Source organism: Strix uralensis, chromosome 3 (genome assembly GCF_047716275.1).
Source record: "Strix uralensis isolate ZFMK-TIS-50842 chromosome 3, bStrUra1, whole genome shotgun sequence".
NCBI classification, from domain to species: domain Eukaryota; kingdom Metazoa; phylum Chordata; class Aves; order Strigiformes; family Strigidae; genus Strix; species Strix uralensis.
The window spans coordinates 10,788,982-10,811,803 of record NC_133974.1 but is presented as its reverse complement, the minus strand read 5'-3'; the positions used below and the strand labels follow the sequence as shown (position 1 = coordinate 10,811,803).

Below are 22,822 nucleotides of genomic sequence, written 5' to 3'. Positions count from 1 at the left end.
TGCAGGTTAGTAAAATGTTTTATTATACTGAAATATACTGTACATGGACAAAGGCCAATGGTTACATTTTTATCTGTCCCATCAAACCAAAATACCTTTATCATATTTTCCATTGGCTTAAAAAGGAAATACTAATAATTTCATTATTAAAAATATATATATAATGCTTTCTATTTATTTTGTTCTATATTAGAAAGGCAAACTTGGGGATAGTCATATGGCTTGAATATATTAATATTTTCCCTCTGGGGAGCTTGTCTTCACATCTGGGTAGAACACACGTGGAATGAGTTCAGGTATCTCTTTCTACATGACAGCAGGTATCAACCCACATTCGATGTAAATTCAGCATGTTGAATCAGAGTGCCTGAGCCAGGCGTGAAGCGGGGTAGTCTGGGATGCCTGTTCTACCATGTTGTGGTTTTCCTGCTTATTAAAATTTCTCCAGTACATTTTCTTCCTATTTTTAACTCTGGATAATCCCATGTTGGTCCTCCCTTGTTATAACCATTGCCATAGTAATGAACAGACCACAGTTTTATCAAAAAACCTCATTTTAGCTTAGTGAAATTAATCACCATGGCTTCTTCTTTAACTTCTAGGAGAAGGGAAGGAAAAAGAGTGACTCCAGAGAGCAATTCAGAGTTCCTCCAGGAGGACACCTGCACTGAATCACCTCCTGGAGAAATCTCTTTCTCTTCACTAACCACAGTGGAAGCCCAGGAAGACCTGGCTGGAAAAAATTAGCTCTTGTGAATCTTGAGTAGGTTCACGAGTCCTACAGCATCCAACCCCCCCTACACACTGCAACCTCCTCATATGTCTGGAACTACACTCTTGGCTTCTCTTCAGTCATTTGCTGTTCTCCCCAGGGGCCAGCGATGCATAGTGTCTAGTGTTTGCAGTCTTACAAGTCCTCTTACAAGCTGGCATTTGCACAACAAAGAAGGCAGCAGATTGTCAGGCTTAGCTGGGATTTCAGTGTTTCTCTGAACTACCGAAGAACTGTTACCTATACTTAACAGTTCTTGGTTATAAATTACTGAAATACCAGTCAGGGAGGAAAGGGCTGCTACAAAAACGCACAGGACAAAAGGAAAATGACCTTTCCAGTGAGTTGAAATACCTGTCTAAAATGGCAGGAACAGCATCCTGTCCTGCCTCAGACCATTTGTTGGACACTACTCACAGTTGCCATGTGTGCAACACACTTATCATTGTCAGTCAGGACTAAACTGGCCGAAGCTGTACAATGTTGATACTAAAGTAGTAGTAGACAATCTGTAGTGCTATGTCCTTGTCCACATTCCCTGTAAAACCCTGAAAATCTAAGGCAACATCAACTGTTTTGAAAACATCATGTCAAGCCTCTGCTAGTCAAACTTGCTGCTCTCTATACCATGGAACACAAATGAGCACTGTGACAGTAAAGACATGTGGTCAACTCTTGCTACCGTCACTTGAGCTCACCAGGAGTTTGGGCCAAGAAGGCATCATTACATTTTAAAAATATGTATGTTCAGAAAAGACTTGTATCTTGGTTGTTGATCGATTCATTTTCCTGGATATACTGGAGAATGTCCACTTCATTCATTGTCTGAATCCTGTTTTCTTTTGGCGTTGCCAGTGGAGATGAATTAGTGTTCCTGGGGGTAACTGCTGGCTTCTGAGGCAGTGGTGGTTTTGATGGCACCTTAGGTTTTGGTTTGGAGGTTACTTTCAAGAGTTTCTCTAAATCATCTTCAACTCTGGAATGAAAAGAAAACATCAGTAACATCTTGGGAATTTCTGAACTGCTCTTTGTTTTGTAAGAAAATGCAATCTTGCAAAATAAAATTTTTTGCAGGAAAGGATCAACTTTGATGAATTTCTCTTTTAGGAAGAGCTTTCCAGAAAAGTTTCAGTGTTACCAAAATAAGAACTGTCTTTTTATAAGTTTTTCAGTTCACTGTACAAGTTAATTAATTTTACAGCATGTTTGCAAGTGTCTAAACTAAAAGCAATTTGCAATTATCAAAAGAAAAAGAACTTGATTTTAGTTTGGAAAAAAAGGCTTTTATATGTGACAGGATGATTTACTTCCCAGAAATTTTCATGGGATAGTAAAATTTTTCACATTCAGCTCTGCTTCATCTTCATCCCCATCCCCCAAGACTGAGATTGAGCATCCCCCATATTCAATCATGAGAAACTGGAAAAAAAATAGCTTTAAAAATACTGTGTTCACATTTGCTTCTAAGAAACTGAAGAAATTTTGCAATCTGTGACTGTATACAACAACTCTTTTTGGTAACCATTTCCCCCTATTTCCTGGTGAAATAACCCAAAATACCTGAAACAGATACGGATGTTTTCTACCTGCACTGTTTGACCTTATCAAGAGACAGCACGATGTGCATGCCCAACTCTGTTCCCATAGGAGCTGTTAAAGATTTTGAGAGCCCTTATAACAGATTGTCTTGTGACTCCAAGAGGTGCCTGCTTTTGGAAAGTGAGTATGTATGTGCAGGAAAGGGAAAGAAGGTTGTGACACATCACACCTCTAAAAGATATAGCAGAGATGGCAAAGTAAAAATTAGCATAGCTAGAGAAGTCTTTACAGGCCACGGTAATCTCTGCTCTGAATCAAAAAAGCCTTGTTTTGGTCCTCTGAGCACAGTGGTCAAACAAAATACCATAAGGAGTAAAGACAGTTAATTTCCCGAAGGCTTGATTGATAACTAATTGTTAAGCAGTCAAAACCCAACCAGCAATCCATGCAGATAATCAGTTGTGTAATGACCAGCTACAAGAGCAAAGCCCCTGATAAAATGCATGCCTCATATATGCTTACAAAATATATGACTTGCAAAAGGCTCCACCTCTAACTGTAGTGTACAAAATCAAGAAAGATAAAGTATGAGTGCAAGCAAAAACTTTTACATGGGGAACCAGGAGCCAGAGATCAAGAGGAACAGTAGGTTTGTAGTATGTGGGTATCTCCTTGCCAGAGCCCAGCTCTAGTGTGATATACTTACTCTATGACAGTAGCGTCTTAGGCAGCAAAACAATTTACCTGTTTAATTGTTTACAAGCACTGTTACAAAAACTGTTTTTACCAAACTTCAGTTACCAGCTGAGCCCATTAGACTGTAACAGTGGCAGCAGTAAAACTCCCTCTGCCTCAGCCAAAGGGTAGCCTGACAGGGAAGCTACAAATGAACTAGGAGACGAAATTAAGGTGCAGGATCTATCCCAAACGGACTGGAATTTTCTTTGGTGCTAAGATTCCCTTCAAATAGTTTTACTTAGTTCACTCTTAGAGGACTTGTGAAGATAAGAAAGGCTGGTCAGGTGATTCTTAAACAAAAAAGGAGTTGGCAGTACATATGCAGCCCATCCTCCCTCTGTCTCTGCTAGAGCACGACATCAAGAGGTGGCACAGTCCCTCCATCCAGGAGGATGGGATGGATGCTCTCTGTTGGTCCCAGCACCCAACACTGTCTCGTGGCAAACAGCAAGGAGCAAATGGAGACATGACTAAGGGAACAGAAAACAGCTGTTACTCTCTGGGAGCATTCTCTGAAGCTTCTCATTTGAGCCCCTGGTGACTGGAAGGGGTTTGTTGGAGCAGCTCTGCAGCAGCTCCAGTCACTGGAACAGGATACCACACAGGGAGTCTAAGAAAGGTGCCTTTTTAGTTTCTTCTTCTACAAGCCCCATAGGTAGACAGTCCCTGGAGCATGAATGAGTCTCACCTTGAGTCTCACCTCACTTCATGTCAGGTATTTTCTCATCCTTCCACTCATTTGTCTTTTGTAATTCATATCTTCCTCACTGCCAGACAATGAGGCCTTCTTGGGGGGGCGGTTAACCAGACCCCTGCAAAGCCACTGGGGTAACTTCTGTTGTCTAAATGGTACTGTGATTTCTCCCTTTCTTCTCTTTGTTCACCAGCAGCCTTAGGAGAAGTACCGTAAATGCCTCTACCACACTGCAGAACAACTGGTGAGGCCTTCTGCAGACAGTTAAAGTAGGCAGTTGAAGCAAAGCTAAGCTCTTCCATAATTTGGGAAGCAACAGGTCAGGGTAACTGGCCAGAACCATAGGGAACATGATCAACGGAAGAATCAACATCTCTGAGATGCTTTATTACTCCATCCCTAGTACACATTGTTTGAATGTTAAAACTACAGGATGCTCCAGCACCCTCTGCTAAGGATCCCACTACTATTAAGAAAAACTGCATGATTTCAAGGTTGTTTTTTTTTTTATGTTTGCCCTCATTAAAAGCTGTGAGGAACTGTACTGCCCAGGCTGAGACAAACTACACTCATCATGAATTGGCCATAAAGTGAACAAGGATTAGCCTGAATTTTCTGCTGTATAGATGGTCAGAACCCTTTAAGATAAAATCACTCTTGAAGTCAGATCTTTTTGTGACTCCCAAAGGGAATCTAAAATGGACCAGTTTTAACCAAGGCTAATCTTGTAAAATCAATTGCCTAAACACTGATATCTAAAACTAGGAAATACCTAAACAGACCAACTGGTGCACAGAGGAGGGCCACTGTCCCAGAGCTCTGCACCTTGAACTCTACCTTGTGGACTTGTATTCCAGCAGGCAGATCCTCAAATTTCATCCCCCAAGTAATTCTGGAGATTATATTCTCTTCTATTTGATAAGATTTCTCATGTCTTTTAGTTTCCATGATTCCCTGTGGGTGACATATTCCACCTAACTTACAAAACACCTTGTCAGTATATTTCTTCTTCCTGAATTCGTCATCTACATATAAGAAATTAATTTAATTTAAGCCCAGGCATTTTTGTTTGCTGCAAACTGATATCCAAGAGATATCACACCTGTGATCATATTGCCAAGACATATTTTTTTTCTCCTTGCTGTGTAATAAACAAAACATGTTAGGGCTGGTATTTATGAAGCCTAGCTTTAGCTGATCTGATGACTCCCTTCTTGGCATGAACAAATACTGAATGAATCAGTGTCCTTGTCATAAAATTTTGGTCATAAATAACAGAAACCTTAATAACCAGATGAACAATACATATACATACAGATCATATGGAGGAAGCATGATTTTGAACTAGGTGCACTGCCTGAGAACTAGGTGCACTACCCAGAAGGGGCAGCAGTAAATACAGCTCTTTAACCTGATCAGATGGTACAGCTTCCTGAATTCTCTACTCCTGTGTGGCTCTGTGTTAATTTCTGTGCTAACCACAGCAACAAAACCACTCAGCATATAAAATACCCCCAAATGATGCAGTTCAGTAGGTTGTGGGGTTTTTTTGGAGAGGGGTGGGGTGGGGTTTTTTGGTAGTGTGCTTTTAGGCCAAAAATTCTGCAGGAGATGATTTTTCAAAGTCTGGAAGCTGATCATGTAAATCTCCTTCTTTTGTCCTGGACTTTCAAGACCTTGGTTAGACAGAAGTCTTTTACAGAGAACACAGCAGATAATATGTGGTCTTTGTCTCAAAACCTGCTTTTCAGTGCTGCAGTGCTAGGCAAACTGTTTGATCCACTGCTGTTTGATCATGTGAGACACAGCTGTCTTTGGAAAACTAAAGAGGTAAAATGCAAAACGCCTCAGGCAGAGATAGAAACAAGGACTTCTATTTCTTGAGAAGCAAATGAATTGTTACAGTGCATAACTACCACCATATTTAACTCCAGGCCAGGAGGAGGAGGAAGAAAAAAATCAAGCAACTATTCTGAAATAACAAGATTAAAGGAAGAACCTTCCAACGCCCATCTTTTATAGACAATCAGGCACAGAATCCATGTAATTAATCATTCTCTAATTAGTCTCTTTTTCTGTAATGGAAAAGCAGCACCACATTGTTTAAAATTCCTACCATACTGTTGTGGTGATTCACAGACTCCATTGGTGGAAATTCTCTTTGTTTCCAGACACAGAAAGCAATCAAAACCCTTACTGAAGAAAGGCTGTCACAAAGCCCTATGATACGACTGCTGGCATGTGGACTTCAAGAGAGTAAATGAGTTCTGACTTGGAGACAGACACAGCTGCCATCAGAACATCAACATTTTAGATGCCACTTCTCTGAGGGCTGTCCTGTCTATCTGGACAAGATCTTTGGGACGGGAATGATTATGTGCATGTACAGCATCTAGCATGATGGGGACAGTGACCTCTGCTTGCTGGGAATGCTCTAATGAGCAGAATCAGTAGTGAAACCAAGAGACAAAGACTCCCATAATTTGCTAAAGTATCCAAAAAGATCATGCTTGAAGCTAGATCATGCAACTCAACAGCGGTTCTTGCAGAATAGACTTTTATCTTTCCCTATCTTATTATCAGTGTCTTTATTTTGTCTGGTGTTAATTCCAAGTATGAGAGATACCTTAGTGAAGCCTTGGGGAGAGGTGTAGCATCACATATATGACTTAGGAAAAGACTTGTTTCCAAAAATACGCAGGAGGCTTAGAAGTATCTGTTGACGATCATTTCTGCTATGGTCAGTAGAGACAGTGTGATGTCTAACAGGCTGGAGTTAACCACAGGAGTGCAAAGCACAGGGTACTGTGTAGGAGGTACCTCCCCTCCTGCTCCTGCTTTCCCCTGCAATCCATTACAGGTAAATTCATACTGGTACTTTAACCAGTGCCAGGAAGTATGTTTGGACACTGTAACGTGAGAGTCTGTACTGTTGCAATGCTAGAAGAACCACTGGCATGGCTTTGGTCTGGGACAGATTAGCCCTCCTCCAAAAAATTCCCAGGCACAACTCAGAGCTGGCATGTGACAGGGACCATTCCCAGCAGACAGGTGCATACAGTGACCTTCTTCTGCAGCTGGAGAGAGTCTAATAGCGTGGATGCAGGCCGGTGGTGCTGTCTGGCTGAGGGCCAAAGAATAGGCCACCAAAAACTGGTAGGAAAAGAAGAATGTATTTGTTTACTGAAAACTACTGCAGCCAAAGCAAGGTTCTCTCCCTGCAGTCAGGTCACAGCAAGCAAGGGAAAGTGCCCTCGAGTGGTCAGGAAATTTCTGACTCAGTTATTGCAACCTCCTCCACCACCTGCCCAAACAACCCTCTGCTCAAATGATCTAGATTTAAACCCTCTGGAGTTTCTTAAAGCTCTTCTCCCAACTGCTGCTCTCATATCCTCAGGACAGCAAGAAAGCATTTCTCACGACGTGGTGCTGGAGATGGTGTCCTATATGACCCCTGGCTAGTCTGAAGACGTAAGTGTTGCTGTATGAATTCAGCATCTGTTAATGGCATGCTGAATGAAGAACATACAAACTTTTTCTGCTTCAAGGGTGGCAACAGTTCCTTGGCAAACCTGAAGCTAACAAACCTGCTCAAGAAGCTGTATGGACTGAACGGTGTTTAGAAATGGCCTCTGTTAGGATGTGGTTTCACAAACAGCTTCCGCCTCTAACAATATAATGCTCTTGAAAGGGTCATCATTTCCATCACTGATGGCACAGCTCACAGCTGTAAAAACAGATCAACCTGTAAATACAGACAAAATTTGTCTTTCAAGGGCACAGGCAGGATGATGTAGCTGTAGCACAAAGGTAAGAGCTAGTTTGTCCCTTTCAACAACCAGCAGTCTTGTATCAGCGTAATCCTAAGAGAGAATATACCAGGTCTGCCATCACAGGGCAGCAAAACTGGGATCCTGCTGCTGACACTTCTCAGCACTGGAAAAAGACAAATGTTATGCTGACAGCTGCTTCCTTCCAGTTCAACTCCCTATTCATTATCAAAGGTGAAGTTAATTAAATCTCCCCTAAAAAGCTGCTCAGACCACTGTGATAATTATTTCAGGCTAGGATGTGTGATAATTTATGTAATTCTGTGGGCCCACTGAGCTGCTGCAACATTCACAGTACCAATTCTAGCACTGGTTTTCCACAAAAACCTGATCCATCACACCAGGCAGGCATGATTTAGATTAATGAGGTAGAAGAGGTCGACTGCAGTCCTGCTGCATGAAAACTTAATTTGCACATCTGTGGCCACTGGGTGGATGGAGATGAGAAAATAAGATGGCATGAGAATCCATGATGGGAGAGTTTGCAGGATACCGATTTCTGCAGCAGCTGATTTCTGTCTCTAGTTTAAATGGAAATCAGACCTGAGGAGGAGCTTTGAGAGTGGAGGTAAATGGCTGAATGCATCCAGAAGGAATCATTATATGGTATGACATGACCCAGGAAAATGACAGGAGAAAAGAGAAACATGGTCCTAAATCCATCCCCAAGGATAATTCTTTTAACATCTGGGAAAGGGTTGATCAGCTACCCTTTCATCTCACTGCAGCTGGTCACCTTGCACCTTGAAAGAGTCAAAGCAATGGGACCCAGGACTTCTTAGAAGAGCCTGGGTTCATCTGCATCCCTGTGGTGAAGAGACAAGCCAAAAAGTCTTGGTTACCTATCCCTCCCTTTCTCAAAGCACATCCCCTGAAGGAAGAGTATGACGTGCTCCTTTTTTCTTGAAGGCAACATGATAGGACTTGACCTTGCTGGTTCCTACCACAGCAATTTATCTGTTTTCCACAAGTTCTGGAAGAAGATGCAAGACGGTGCTCTACAGCACCTCACTGATATATTATGGCAGACCTGGTGGTAGGAAAGAGTGCCTGCATCTACAATGCCAGTGGGAAGAGTGAGGTAGCTCACCTAGTTTCTCCATAACCATCGCTTAATATTTGTTGGTAGGCTAAGAAATTAGTAACCAGTAAAAGGCTGGTCAATGGACAGAAAGAGGGAAGATATTTGTTTGAATGGACATGGGTATTTTGCAATAAAAAAAAAAATCTTTCATTACACTTAAATTGGTTCTTCTCAAAGCTCAACACTTGTTAATGTAAAGTAGATGATTCTATTTAAAATAGTAATTCTCATTTCATTTGGGCAGGTATCCACAGAGAGCACAGTCTTCAGTTTGTGATGAGAACGTTTATCATATTCTCTTCTCCCTCATGTTGTGACAAGCACAGCCCACGCACATTTTGCAGACTCATTTGTCTCTGTATCAGTCCCTTCCTCAAGAGTTACAAGTCACTGCTGGGGATTTACTGCTGTGCTCACAGTGCTGTGGTGCTACTGCTACTACAATCACTCAGGTACTATAAAGATCACAAAGGACTTGGTTGCTCCTGGGTTCTGCTCTGAACATCATCTTTCTCCCATCTCCCCTTTGGAAGAAGAAGGTTCTGCCTTCCTCTGCCTTAGGCAGTGCTCTCCTATCTTCCAGTAAGTCAGACACTTCTCGGATCTACCAGATGCATGTGAGCAGACCATGTGGTACATGAAAATGTACACTACGTAGGTCAGGAGCTACCACATCTGCATTATTCAGCTAATCCATCTGTGCACAGTGAACATGTCTAGGTTTCTGGACCTAACACACACCTGCTGGTGCATCATAGCTCAGGCCAGTCTTAGATCTTGACAAATTATGTCCAGGCAAATTTTCTGTATGGTATAACAAGAGTATGTGCAACAGACCAAGATGTTTGCCAGTTTTCCTCTAGTAGCTTAGTCAGCTCTAGCCCACTAAAGGAATGGGTTGTCACAGCTCCTACTCTGATCTGAGGGCTGGAGAGTTCCCTTTGGGTAAGGAGAGGGATTGTCAACATCTACAGGGCAAAGGCAGGATTTATTCTTAGGCCTCAAAATATGCTCCAGCCCCATGCCAGAGAAATTGCAGGGTTCAGCTCATGTTCAATGTTTCCTCTTACCACAAAGGGTCACTGCCTGGAAAAGAGACTGTGGCACTGCCCTCCAAGAACCAGTAACACCAGTCTGGTGGCAAAGGAAGGTGGGAGATGATTCAAATGCTGCTTCTACATTTATGAGATCTGACAGTTCTGCTAAGGCTTCCAGTTGAACAGAAAACAAAGTGCATTGAGCATAATCACTTAAGAAAGTCCAGCTACAGGATTTCAGGTGACTGCAATGAATCTACATAGAGGTGAGGTGAAGTATTCTACTAGGTTAAAACAGCGCTGCCACTCCTCTTCCCCCCCTTTACCAGCTTCTCCTTTATCCCAATTGCCTTGCATTCAGTCCACCAGTTCTCTATGATGTGCAGATAACAATGTGAACTACATTTATCAGGGGGACTTCAGAGGGTGTTAGGCACCTGAACAGGGCAACAGATCCTGGCCTATCTGCCTATACCTCTTGCACAGCCAGGAGTTGCCTCTGGATTCCCATAGCAACTTTCCCACTGGAGCACTGGCATGATTTTCTGCTTCATGAAGTGTATTCATTTCCAATTGGATCTTGACTTGTCAAGTACTGAAAGTGCTGAGACAATTCAAGAATAAATGAAAACTACTGGAATTTAGAAGAAAAGGAATCTTTTTCCAGGGGTTTCTATAACCATCTGGGTGTGCTGCTAACACAGATGACCCCAAACTGATCTAAAGCATGGTCTATTGATCTCGGAACAGATTTCGGAGACCTTTCCCTGCTACAGAGGAAGAGAAAACATATAATCCAAAGGACATTAGCATGACAGATAGAGAAGCTCTCTCAACTAGTGGATAATAACGCAAGGATTGCATTGAAACAGGCACTTCTAGCCATTTGAACAATCTGGATCAAGCGCTGTATGCTGAGATTGATAGCAGAGGAGAGAGCAAACACGAAAATATTGCAATCACATACGTGTTTGCTCCCACTATGCCACAGCACTACATCAGGTCATGTCCTGCCCCATCACCTTCTACAAACTTCAGGTGGGCTGTCAGAACATAATGTGAGATGGCACCCAACCCAACTTGACCTTTGTTTAAATGAAGTAAGGTATTACTGCCAAGACAGCTAGCACTTTTGCATGCATAGAAAACAATACCTGCAAAACTACCTGCTTCAGGAGAGGTTTGAAACCACACACAGATTCTCTCTCCTGGGTTTAGTACCTGCTGCAGAAATCATAAATCCTAACAGGAGCTGGCTGGCAATAATTAGCACTGGAAGCAAGTTGGCCTCATCATTCAGATGCCAGTCTGAGATCCAGAAGGCATGAATTTGACTCTTTACTGCAGCACAGATTCCCTGGTGATGCTGGTCTCTAAGCACTGGCTCCCTGCTTGAGCTCTTGAGGATTTTAGGTGCAGGAAAACTAGCCTTGTGAGAGAGATGTCAGGGATAAAACACATTATGTGATGATACGTTCCAGCGCTACACTATCAAGGGGGCAGGTAAGTGTAAGAGCAAGTATATTATTCCCTCCTGTAACTCTAAGGTCTGGCCCTCCTTTTCCACTGGTTTAAAACTTAAATACAGGGTGATAGAGATTTTAATGAGAGTCCTTTACACCTGCACAGGATTCCTCCAGGAAGTGTGCATGAGATCTGTGAGTCACCAGCAGAAAATCATTCCTCTTGTGTCAAGAGACCCTGATTTCAGCTCATTGAAAGCTGAATTCCTCTTTGTTTCTGGGATTTGTTTCTCACTTTTCATAATGGAGGTCAGCTCTCACCCCCTGTGGATGGCTTGCAAAAAGCAGAAGTGTCATGTTAGAAAACAAAGGCTAGATGGCATGCCTTGGGTCTTCAAGACCCTTTCTTTGGAGTCACAGAGTAATACCTCGCACCCTACCTTTCTCAAAGGGTCTTCCTAATTTCCTTTTGAATGTGTTTGATTTCCAAGCTCCATGATACAGATCTTACCTTTTACTTGTAAGTAAATACAATTATCAGCACTTAACATGCCATAGTCATCAAAAACTAAGACCAAGGTCAAAAGATTACACAAGTATTGATTCACAGTTAGCATTCAAAGTATTTAAGCTTTGCCCTCAAATTCATCTCCTCTGAGGTCTAAATAACTCCTCAGATCACCTTCATCCTACACAACAGATATGAGATGTGTACCTCAGCAGTTCCTCAGTGTCCTCCTCAGGACCTGTGTTGAGCACATACTCCCTGTTCTTACAGGCAGCTGGCAGCAGTAGGGAGTCACCCAGTCTTACCACACCACCAAGGTCTGGATCTTCAAATAATTTCAGATCTAGAAAGGGGAACCAGAAATTGCTGTTGTTAAATCATGCTACATAACACAACACTTGCATTAACACTAGCTAGTAAATCTGGCCACTGGGCTGAAAAAAAAGATCATGTATACAATTCTGGTTTTACAAGGGCTTCCAACCCACAAAGTGCAGTGATACACTGCACTCTCAGGACTTGGTAAATCTGCTTTCCTCCTGCACTCAAAAGTAGGTCACATTACTCTTGTTAGTGTGGCATGAATGACTGTGGGACAGTCAGCTCCCACAGACCCGTAATATCCCAGTCTAAACTCTCAACAGTGAACAGCTATGGGAACTATAGTTTTATTTATTCTTTCTGAAGGATTCTAGATGATTCTGCCCCAGCTGAAGATTTGCCTTAACATTCCAAAGTCATTATTTAGCCTGTATACCCTGTATCACTACATTTTAAGAGCTCAGTTATACACATGCTTTAGATAAAACAATCAGTGTACATAAAAATATAGAACAGATTTACTCTCTTTCATCTTCTTCCTGGGACCAATTGATGAGAAATCTTTTTCTGGGCCAAACAGTCCTTCATCTGGATCTACTTCCTCCTCAAAAATGGTTAATTTGGGCTTCTCTTCCTTGGTTGGAGGAGCAGATGCCTTCTTTGTTTTTTTAGTTCTAAGACATAAGAGACAAGAAAGTCAGCTGCAATTCTTCATTTAACAAGAAAGATTTATGGCTAGAAACTCTCATAAGCTGAAAATAGATGGAGGCTTGAAAAGGATTAGAGAAAGGTATATAGTCATCTGTTAGTCACTGGCAGGAAGAGGATATTGAGCTGGAGGGACTGTTGGTCTGACATACTCTACCTGTACTCATGTTTTGTATTCTTAAGAACTATCAAGGAACCCAATGGGAACTGGAAGAGCAGAGCTAACAATGCTGCACTGTGTGAACTACCACTCGATCACATTTGTTTTAAGCAGTTTTACTCTCCCACACAGAAAGCTTAACGTAAGAAAGACAAACAGTTTCAGCAACACTGTCATAGACAGAGAGAAAAGGGATGGCTTGAAAAACAAAGTGCAGGTTGGACCATTGCACTAATCCCTTTGGACAGGTTTTTAAAAACCTCTTTGGCTGCATTTCCTTGCCAGTGCCTGCTGTTGTTTTTGACTGCTGCATACTCCTTTCCAAAAAGGTATTAGACGCTCCCCTCATCCTTCCCAGGGGAGACATGATATGAAGACTACATCACCTTTAAGTTGAAGCAAGCATGGACTGGAAGATACTTGGTTGGACAGACTGCTATTTGCAGAATTTACAAATGTCACTCAGTACTTTCTTGAACCAAGGACAGGATTAACTTCCTCTAAATTTAGTCTTCTAAAATTTGACAGTGAGACAAAGTTAATTTTTAGGCTTCTTCTCTACTCAGTGGACAATTAATCCCATCTATTTTGAACACTGATATTTGGATGCAATAAGTCTCTGAAGATCTCTTCCTCTCCCCACTGGCTGGAGAAGGAAGCTAAAAACTAGGTTGGATTAGAGGCCTCATTTGCACATGGCTTAAACAAGGAGAGCTGAATCGCCTTCCAAGAACAGAACGAAAAGCATGTGCCTCTTGCTTTCATACCTAGGAGTCACGTTCCACTAGCTGAAGCTACAAGGCAGCTTTCACAGTAGGGCAGCTTGAGTTATGAGGCAAACCATATGGCATAAAAAAGAAAATTTAGAGAACAGGGCAAAAATCTTTGCATGAAAAGTCCAATTCAAACTAAGCTGAAAGAGGACAGCATGTCTTTCCTAAGAAATTGCCGTATTTCAGAGATCCTTACTCTTAGCAGTCATGGCCTCACAATTTCTAAGGTAGCCCCCTTGAGTGCCTCTTACAACAGAAGATCTGATCTTCCTCTTCACAGAGAGCAGATCAGGTTTCAGCCTAGAGCAAATCCAATTATCAGCACTTAACATGCCATAGTCATCAAAAACTAAGACCAAGGTCAAAAGATTACACATACATTCCAACTACATTAAGGAGTCTTGTAAAATCCTCTTCCGAATACAGCTGCACACAAAAGAACGGAGTCCAGTTACTTCCAGTTATTTTCACGAGTTTATTATCACCAAAATAGAAGTCACAGATGATATTACCTTGCGACCACCACTTTGTCTCTTAGCACTGGGAAATGCTGCACTTTAGAGGCCTAAGAGCAGAACTTAAATACGGCCTTTCTTGGAAATATAACCTATTCAATATACTAAAGGTATCTGCAGTTGTCAGCGACTAATTTGCTGAACTATTTATGATACAAACTTTCTTTTTAAAGCTGAAGAAACTTCCATGGCTTCCTTTTTTTTTGCATTTATATTCATTATGAGTATGCCTCAAGTGACTGCTGAATTTGAGCTACTTTTTGAAAGGTCAGCTCCAAGGAACTGCCTCAAAGTGAAGCATTTGTAAAAGAGCCTTCTTCCAAAACCTGACAAAAATCTACAGTTGTAATATGTACAAGCCAGACATCTTTCACCCAGGATTTCTACATAAACTCAAATTCATTGCTTTATTAACTGTGGTAAGAAATCTATCACTCAAATGAACCTAAGTATTAAAGAAAAAGGTAAAAAATGAGAGCTATTACATTTAACAACAAAACCAGAAGAACAGTAAGACTGAGTCAGAGCTGACAAATTGATTAAAAATAGAATTAGTATACACAAAGAAATACCATCTACTGGGGAAGGAGCAACCTTTATTTGAATAATTCATGCCTTTCAAAGTATTTGAGAAGTGAATGACAATATAGATGAGGGTTTGCCAACCTACAGAAGTCCAAAAGTCTTTGACAAGCGCTAAGGATCTGGTGTAGTTGGGAACTGTCAATGTTAGGTTGATGGTTGGACTGGATGATCTTCAAGATCTTTTCCAACCTAGACGAATTAAAAAAAAAAAAAAAAAAAAAAAAAAAGAAGAAAAAAAGATTCCTTGTCCATCCAGAGAGTTACAACAGCTCTCCTGATGCCTAAAAGCTTGTTATGCCACAGGTAATTATATACATGAGCCAATATATTTCCAAACAACAGGTCTCGACCCCAGCAAAGTTAACAAGGAGTTTACTAATAGTTAGCTACAGTGTTTGCAGCAAAGAGAACCAGAAAGGTGGGAAATGCCGAAGAAAGGGAAGAGAACCATAAAGAGTGTCATAAAGAACAGCATGTAAAACAAAATTAACTGAACTGAAAAGTCTTGGTATAACCCTCTGTTTAGTCTGGCCACCACACCAGCCCACTTACACTGGCTCGCTTTCTGTTTTGCCAAGGGACTCCACTGGTTGTTGCAGGGCACAGGGCCAACCCCACAGGGCTTGACTGCTACCAGTAGGAACATGAGGAAGTTGTTTTTCTGCCTTCAAGTTGTTTCCCCTCACCACCCTTCTAAGGAAGCCACAGTTGGACTGCCAAGTAATTCCAGCATATCCATACAGGGACTATGCTGGGGTCAGTCTCTAACTGGGAAACAGGATTCCCACGGTTCTGTATTTAGCTGTGCCAGTCCAGGCTGTGCACTGCTGAGCAGAGGTTAAGGGATGAGAAAGGGTGTGTAAGAAGTTTTGAAGTCTGAGGTTCTGGTTTCACAATCAGCTTCAGCTGGCCTGAGTGTGTGTCTGCCTGCCCACTCATCCCCATTCTGTGTATTTCTGCTACCTCCCCACAAGCAGGGGACCAAGGACTGAGCTGGAACAGAGCTGATTGTGAAGCCACATGCTGGTAGACATGCAGAGGAGAAGCTGCAAGGATAGTTAAATCGATGATCGTGATGTGCCAGTGTGCAGTAAACTGGTGCAGGTATGCAGAGGCTTTCGGAAGACAGAAATAAAGGAACATGTAGTCTCCCGAAGTGTTACTGCATTCAAACCCTGCACTTCATTAGCACCTTCTTCATACATCACACTCACAACCTTGGCATCTGACATTCTGAAACTACCTGCATCCAGCTGGCAGAAGATGACCTGTGTCATTGCTATTTCTTTGTCACTGAAACAAGTGAACCTTGGAACATCACTCTAGTGAATTTTAAAAATCTTAACAAAAATGAAACCAGCCCTAAAGATGATGTATCCTTTGTTCAGCTGAATCTACTCACCCAGTTGAACTCACTACTATACATGAAGCACTGTGAGAATGACTCACATAACACTACCATCTTCTGCTCTGAGTCCAAAAGGAGCCAGCTTGCCTCATAAGTGACTATAGATAAAGACTAGCCTCCTAACTGGCATGGCCCAAAACTGGATGATCAAAAATTAGGGTATATGAATCCATCTAGTCAGGCTGCTGGCACACTTGAAAATCCAGATGAGACTCCTGGCTCCCAAATGATTCTCAAATCACCCATAAAAACGTCAACAAAACTCTGTATGCAGAAGACACTCACTTTCAAACCTAAGCCACTTTGTGAGTGCAGTTCTCATGTTACTGTTTACTGACACAATTTAGGTCACTTGTTTGGCAGCCTCCATGTCTCACTGGCACATCAATAATGCAGAAAAGCTTTCTGGTCAGCTGTAGAAAACAGCGACAAAGGATGACTAAGACACTCCAAAGTCAGAAGATTTCCAGATCTGTATGTGTGACAGCTGTATTATTTTGAAATATTGGATGTCCAGACCTAATGCTTGGGGACACAGCTTAAATCAAAGGGCATGTCTGTTGTGCTCAATGCAGGCAGGAGTCCCTAACTCATGCTCATTACTGGGTTAAAATGGTGAGTGTAATTATTCAGAGTAAGTGTGTGTCATTATTCAGAATAAGTGTAATGTCAGCACACAGACAAAAATTTTCAGAATTTATTATTCTGAAAATATGACCATCTCTTTTTTACAGAAATGAGATTATGCTCCAGGAAAGGAATGTTACAGTAATATTAAAAAAGGCTTATTCAGACTATACATATTCATATTTTAGGTATCCATGGGATCTTACAAGGAAAGAGCTCACTAATATAAATGGACACCCCAACTCCCACAAATCTATGTTGAAGCTTGAACAAAAGAACTACTGCTAAAATAGCAGCAATATTAGCACATCTTCTTGAAAACCATTTCTGAAAAACAAAGAACCTATACACTAGTTCATGCAAAAAACAAAATGTCATCTGCTGCTTTCTTTTCATTCAACAGTGCTCATTTTCCAAAGCCTCCTGATAATAACAGACAGGACAAAAGGGGTCATTCTCATCCACTTTGGGCAAGGGATGCCAAATAGAAATTCTAAGCCCGTCAGCTCAACACAGCCTGACTGCTAAGCATTAAGCAACTGTGACAAGTGCTGGAAGCAGGGATATTTTACCTCACACAGTAATCTTTTTCTTGTGGACATCACAGTAACTTACAGTGTTTTAAAAGGCCCTGGCATGTCCCAAAATGAGATAATGCATAATAGATGGAATAAATCTATTAGCAATCATTTGGAAGAAGAGCATTCAATTGCAAGCAAAATTTCTCCTGCTGCAGCCCCAGATTAGGACAGCCTTGGACTACTGTTCCAGCAGAGCAACAGATGGAAAGAAAGCCTGAAGGAATAGATTTTCAAGAGTTCAGCTCCCATCTAGGGACCTGCTTTTGTGAAGAGATTTTTCTGAAGGGCTCAGCACTCAGGAGTACCTGTTCTTCCTAAAAGAAGACAAGCTGTTTTTATAATCTGTCTTTGAACTTTCTGATTATACCCTTTTTCAATATAATTTGAAAACAGGTGACAAGACCACAGACGGACAACTTTTGTTTTGTATACAGCTCATTAGCAATATTCGTAATACAGAAACCTTTCCTAAAATGTTTTCAACTAAATAACTAATAAAGCACACAGGCACTCATATGCCTGACAAGGAAACAAGGGTTACAGAGAAGATTGCAAAGAAAGAAAATTAACATAAAGGAAATTTCTTTATCGTTTTCCTTTTTGATTTTCTAGTCTAAACCAGAATGTGAGACTTGCTGAAACAAGTTAAGGACAATAAAAGACAAGTTTCAAAATATAATCATAACTAAATTAAACCTCAGCAAGGACACTGATCCAGAACAAGACAGGCATAATAAAGTTGCTAATAATGATGTGAAAAAGCCAAAAGTACTCACTAGTATTTTGGGTTTCATCTGGAAAGCAGGAGAATGGTACTTTCAGGGTTTCTGACAACAGAGAAATAGTTCTTATCCTAATACTCATGTTAATGATGCCCATTTTAGAACTTCAGGGAGGTTACAGAGGGCTAAAAATAAAGCTATTTTAGAAATTAGAAAAGTTGGAAAAGTACAACACAAAGAAGCATGGACTAGTGAGCATTGCCTTGATGCTTGGTAAAGTTAAAGAAAGGCAGATAATCAGATATAATCAGTACTTAAAAGAGCATTCATTACTAAAGTCTTGCCAGAATCATGCCGCCGTTTTCTTTTTATGAGCCTACAGGCTGGGTTAATAACGGTATCTTATCCAATGACTGACATAGCAGTCCTGAGAGTTCCCACCGTCTTCTTCCAAAGCAGCACCAGGACAATGGAAGCTCCTATCCTCCAGCTCCCGTAGACAGGGCTCTCACTGCAGCACTGCAGGTAATCTGCTTCTCTGTAGAGAGAGTCTGAGCTATCTCTGCATTAACTTAGGCACTCAGATGCCTCAAGCAAGGAGGGACAAAACCAGAATGCCCTCTTTTTGATTCTTCTCCATGACTTTGGTGAGATGATGAGGAGGAGAGAATAGTATGTCTTGCTGTTTGGTCTATGAATTAGTAAAAGAGCTCAAGGCAAGCATGATAGTGTCAGAATGAGGGCTTGGTGTACACCAGCTTTTATTATGCCCCTAATTCTCTTTCTCTATTTATGTGTTTGGTAGGACTTGATTTCAAAATGATGAAAGGAGTGAAACTTCGATTTTTGCTCCGCTTCCCTCTTCTGGAGCACCTTCTGTTTTCCTTGTACCTAGTCCTTGCAACTTCTGCCCAATGTCATCTTATTTGCCCTTTTCATCTCTCCTCAATCCATTTCCCCAAATTTCTGGCCAGTATCACTTTCTTGCTCCACTTCCAGAATCTGCAGTATTGCCTTATCTTCTCGACTGACAATTAGGCCTCCTTGTCATCTTCAGCCGTCTTCTGCCCACAACTGCATCATGTACCTCCTCTTAACCTCCAGACTTCTATTCTGGATTCTTCTTTTTCTGCTTTAGGTCTAAAGATTACTACTGTTGTTCAAATTATGCTTTTGAAAAAGACCACAGACTGTAACTGAAGGAGAAATGGGAAGCTGCAATGGGAAAGCAGGAAAATGCAGAAGGAAGGGTAAGGAAAAAAATGATGAAATTAAGCAGAGGTAACAGCAGGCAAGTTAGCAAACCAAGAGAAAGGGATGAGGTTGAAGCTGATCACAAATAATAATCAGTTGTAACTGCTGACTACCAAAAATAAACAAGGATGTTTACCAGTCATGAAATTCATGTTAAATTTTAAATAAACATAAGATCTTTCTGGAGAAAGGAAGCTTTATCAGGGAAAAATTAGGATGAACAGTTTGGACTTAGCAAACTCTGCCAGACATTATTCCTTGATCTATTTCCTGTAAGGCCACTATTCAAGCTAATGGAGTTACTTTTAGGAGTTACTACTTTCAGCTTTATGTTCTGACCGCATAAAAATTACACTTTGAGAAAAAAAATCCATTCTCTTACACTAATTAATAATCATTACAGGTTTGTAGCTCCAAAGACAACAAATTCTTGGGCAAGTACTGTGTTGCATGCCTGTGAAGTGATGTCTACATGCAGTATAACTCAGCAATAAAATGTGTGACATGACAAGAATATAAATATAACGATGGTCATGAAATCAACCTGACAACTTTGTTCCTTTATGAGACATTCTTCACAAAATGTCCTGAGCAGCTTCACAATCAAAGTCAACTAAGCTGAAACAAACAGGGTGTGAAAAAAACTAGCTAGTGAGCACGTTATCTGCCATGTGCTCAACAGATTCAGGAGCAAACACAAAAAAAAGTGGCCTCACAAACAGGGAATTGATGTTACTGAAAGTACCCAATGTCGTAAGAATTCTTGCAACTATTTTACTAGCAAGTAAAAGTGACACATGCAAACAGCAACCATTTTGCAGAAGTGATTGGTTTCTTCAATACTGAAATGTTGAAAAAACTAAACACACATATGAACATACCACTGTAGCTTCTTGTTAGATCTATTTGACTAATTTCTGAAAAAGCACTGAACACATGAATAATTGATGTCTCATTTCCAGAAGTGTTGGGCACTCATACCTCTAAATCATAGAACTGTAGAGTCACAGAATGGTTTGCATTGGAAGGGACCTTTGAAGATCACCTAGTCTAACGTCCCTGCCATGGGCAGGGACGTCTTTCACTAGATCAGGTTGCTCAAAGCCCCATCCAACCTGATCTTGAACACTTCCAAAGCTGGGCCATCCACAATTCTTCTGGGCAACCTGTTCCAGTGTCTCACCACCCTTATCATAAAAAATTTATTCTTTATGTCCAGTCTAAACCTACCCTCTTTCAGTTTAAAACCGGAAGTATAAAAGTTCTGCTGTTACTACAGCCCTTGGTAAAGTCAAGTACGCAGGACCTGCAACTGCTTGGTGCCTCCTCTCAAGGACAGGCAGCCTGACTGCTCCACATCTACTTTATAAAGGTTTAATTTTGTGTTACCTAATCTCTACCTCCTCACAAACAGAATGCCATCATATTCAGCAGCATCTCCTGCCACCTATGTTTGACAGCCTCCCAGCCTCACATTGTGCTCCTCAGGAGACCATTTCCCCTGTGCTGCTGCCTCACGTGAATTCCCTCTTCACCACATCCAAAAGCAGAACAGATACAAGAACTGTGGGCACAACTCCAGTTTCTATCTGCCTGTGAACAGAAAAGCCTCAAATAGATAGTGCAACAAGAGAGGATGTTTGCATCAAAAAACCTCTGGCCTCTCTAATCCCAGAGGCTACACGTAAGATTCTGTCTGAAGGGTGCCCTTCTTTTTTTTTTTTGCCTGGTACCTGCACAGACCCACAGAAAAACTCTAGCAAACTGCAAATGATGTTCCATTATAAAATTTTGCCTGACATACCTGTCACACCACATCTAGACAGCTTATGAAAAGTCAGAGAAGGGCCAGTTACCAAGGCAGTGAGCAGCTTCCAGCAGTAGCCAAGCAGGATTTGCACTCTGAGGCAGACTGCTGCAAAAGCACAGGGTCTCAACTGCTCCATGATATAGCCTGAGGAGGGAAGGTGGGGCTGAGCCTGGTTCCCCACTGCCTTCTCTCCCCCACATCTTGCTGTTCACAGATGTCACTTTTTCCTCTTTGCTGCGCTGTGGGTAAAACAAACCTCTCACTGCAACAGAGAGATGGCTCCATGGGAAATAAAATAGAGAAGGACACAGTGAGACATTGTCAGAGCTAAATGATACCGCTGTTGTAGACCCAGCCCCGTGCTCCAGCTGCTGCCTCTCCCACTGATCATGAGATCAAAACCTCTTCCATGAAAAGAAAATGCAGCCTTCCTGCCTAGAGGTTTCTTGTGTTGTTTTTTTTTTTTTAACAGAGGTGAAATAAAATTGCACTAGCTGAAATATTGCCCAGGCCACGGATATACCTATTGCATGAAGCAATTCCACTTCTGATGTTGCAGACACTGCTGGAGGTCAGACTGTAGGAACAGTCACACCAGGGAGCACCAGAGTCACAAAACTCTCCCTCGTAAGCAAGGCACTGAGGCTCTGCAGTGGCAGCTACCCAGGGGCTTCTTTCTGCTGCAAGCAGAAAAATAGCTGACGCAGTTCTGCACTTTTTAAATTTGATTCCTATTTATGTTTTTATTGCTAACTGGGCTGACTTCTCAGCACACAAGCTTTTGCAACATAAGTAATTTCAGGGGCTGGGCACTGAGCTCAGCGCGCACAACAGCTGGCTATCGTGTTGAAGGGACGGGTTCAGCTGGGGAAACACTGTGAGCCCTTTGAGAAGCACAGCAAGGCTGGGTCTTGAATCACAGAAACCCGATTAATGCAAGCAATCCACAAACACGTGACTAAAAGAAGTAGTCTTTACAAGTATTCTGGCTCACGCACGCACAAGCTCCAGCTCAGTGCTGGTGTTATTTAACAGCCATGATAATGTTGTAAAATCATAACCAAATCATTCCCCTCCTATTGGCAAAAAATCTCTCAGAGCTCAGCTACGCTTACTATTCCTTCAGCACTCTTCAGAGATGGCAGATGGATGATCTCAGCAAGGCCTCCAACTAGTATCTCCCCCAGAGAATTACGACTTGACACAAGCGACATGAGCCTGCAGATCCACCCAACTGATTCATTGCAGACCCCGCTCCTTGCTTCTACTTAGCTACCTGATGATCTGCTACTGCCAGCCGTCCCCCTTGGGGCTGGCTGGATTAGAAACGCTGAAGATTCATGTGCTGCAAGGGATGCAGCAGGAAAAATGGATCAGGGAACACAGACTGTGGGTAGAAATGCTGGTAAAATGTCTCAAGCTCTCAAATCCCAGACAACGTGAGAACTTAGGCTCATGCGGTGAAAAAAAGTGGCAAACATATAGTGCTGTATTAGCCCAAGGAGAGCTCTTTTCAGGATTAGCTGCTGTTGACTCACGGTGTGAGTTTGGACAAATAACTTGATCCTTTGGGCTAGTTTGCTGACTCACAAATCCTAAATGGACTCAAAGTACATTAAAGTTATGCCATTTTACATTGGTGGAGAATCTTGTGCAACTGAGCCATCTAGGAAGTTGAAGAGATGTGAGAAAT

General features: G+C 41.7%; 1 protein-coding gene across 1 annotated transcript in view; it reads right to left on the bottom strand.

The window, feature by feature from the left end:
* HS1BP3 (HCLS1 binding protein 3) overlaps positions 1 to 22,822 on the bottom strand; it is a 57,566-nt gene continuing 34,744 nt past the window's right edge. The window contains 3 exon segments of the mRNA XM_074861491.1: positions 1 to 1,748; positions 11,873 to 12,008; positions 12,509 to 12,660. Coding sequence (XP_074717592.1) covers positions 1,520 to 1,748; positions 11,873 to 12,008; positions 12,509 to 12,660 — 517 coding nt within the window. The 3' untranslated portion in view covers positions 1 to 1,519.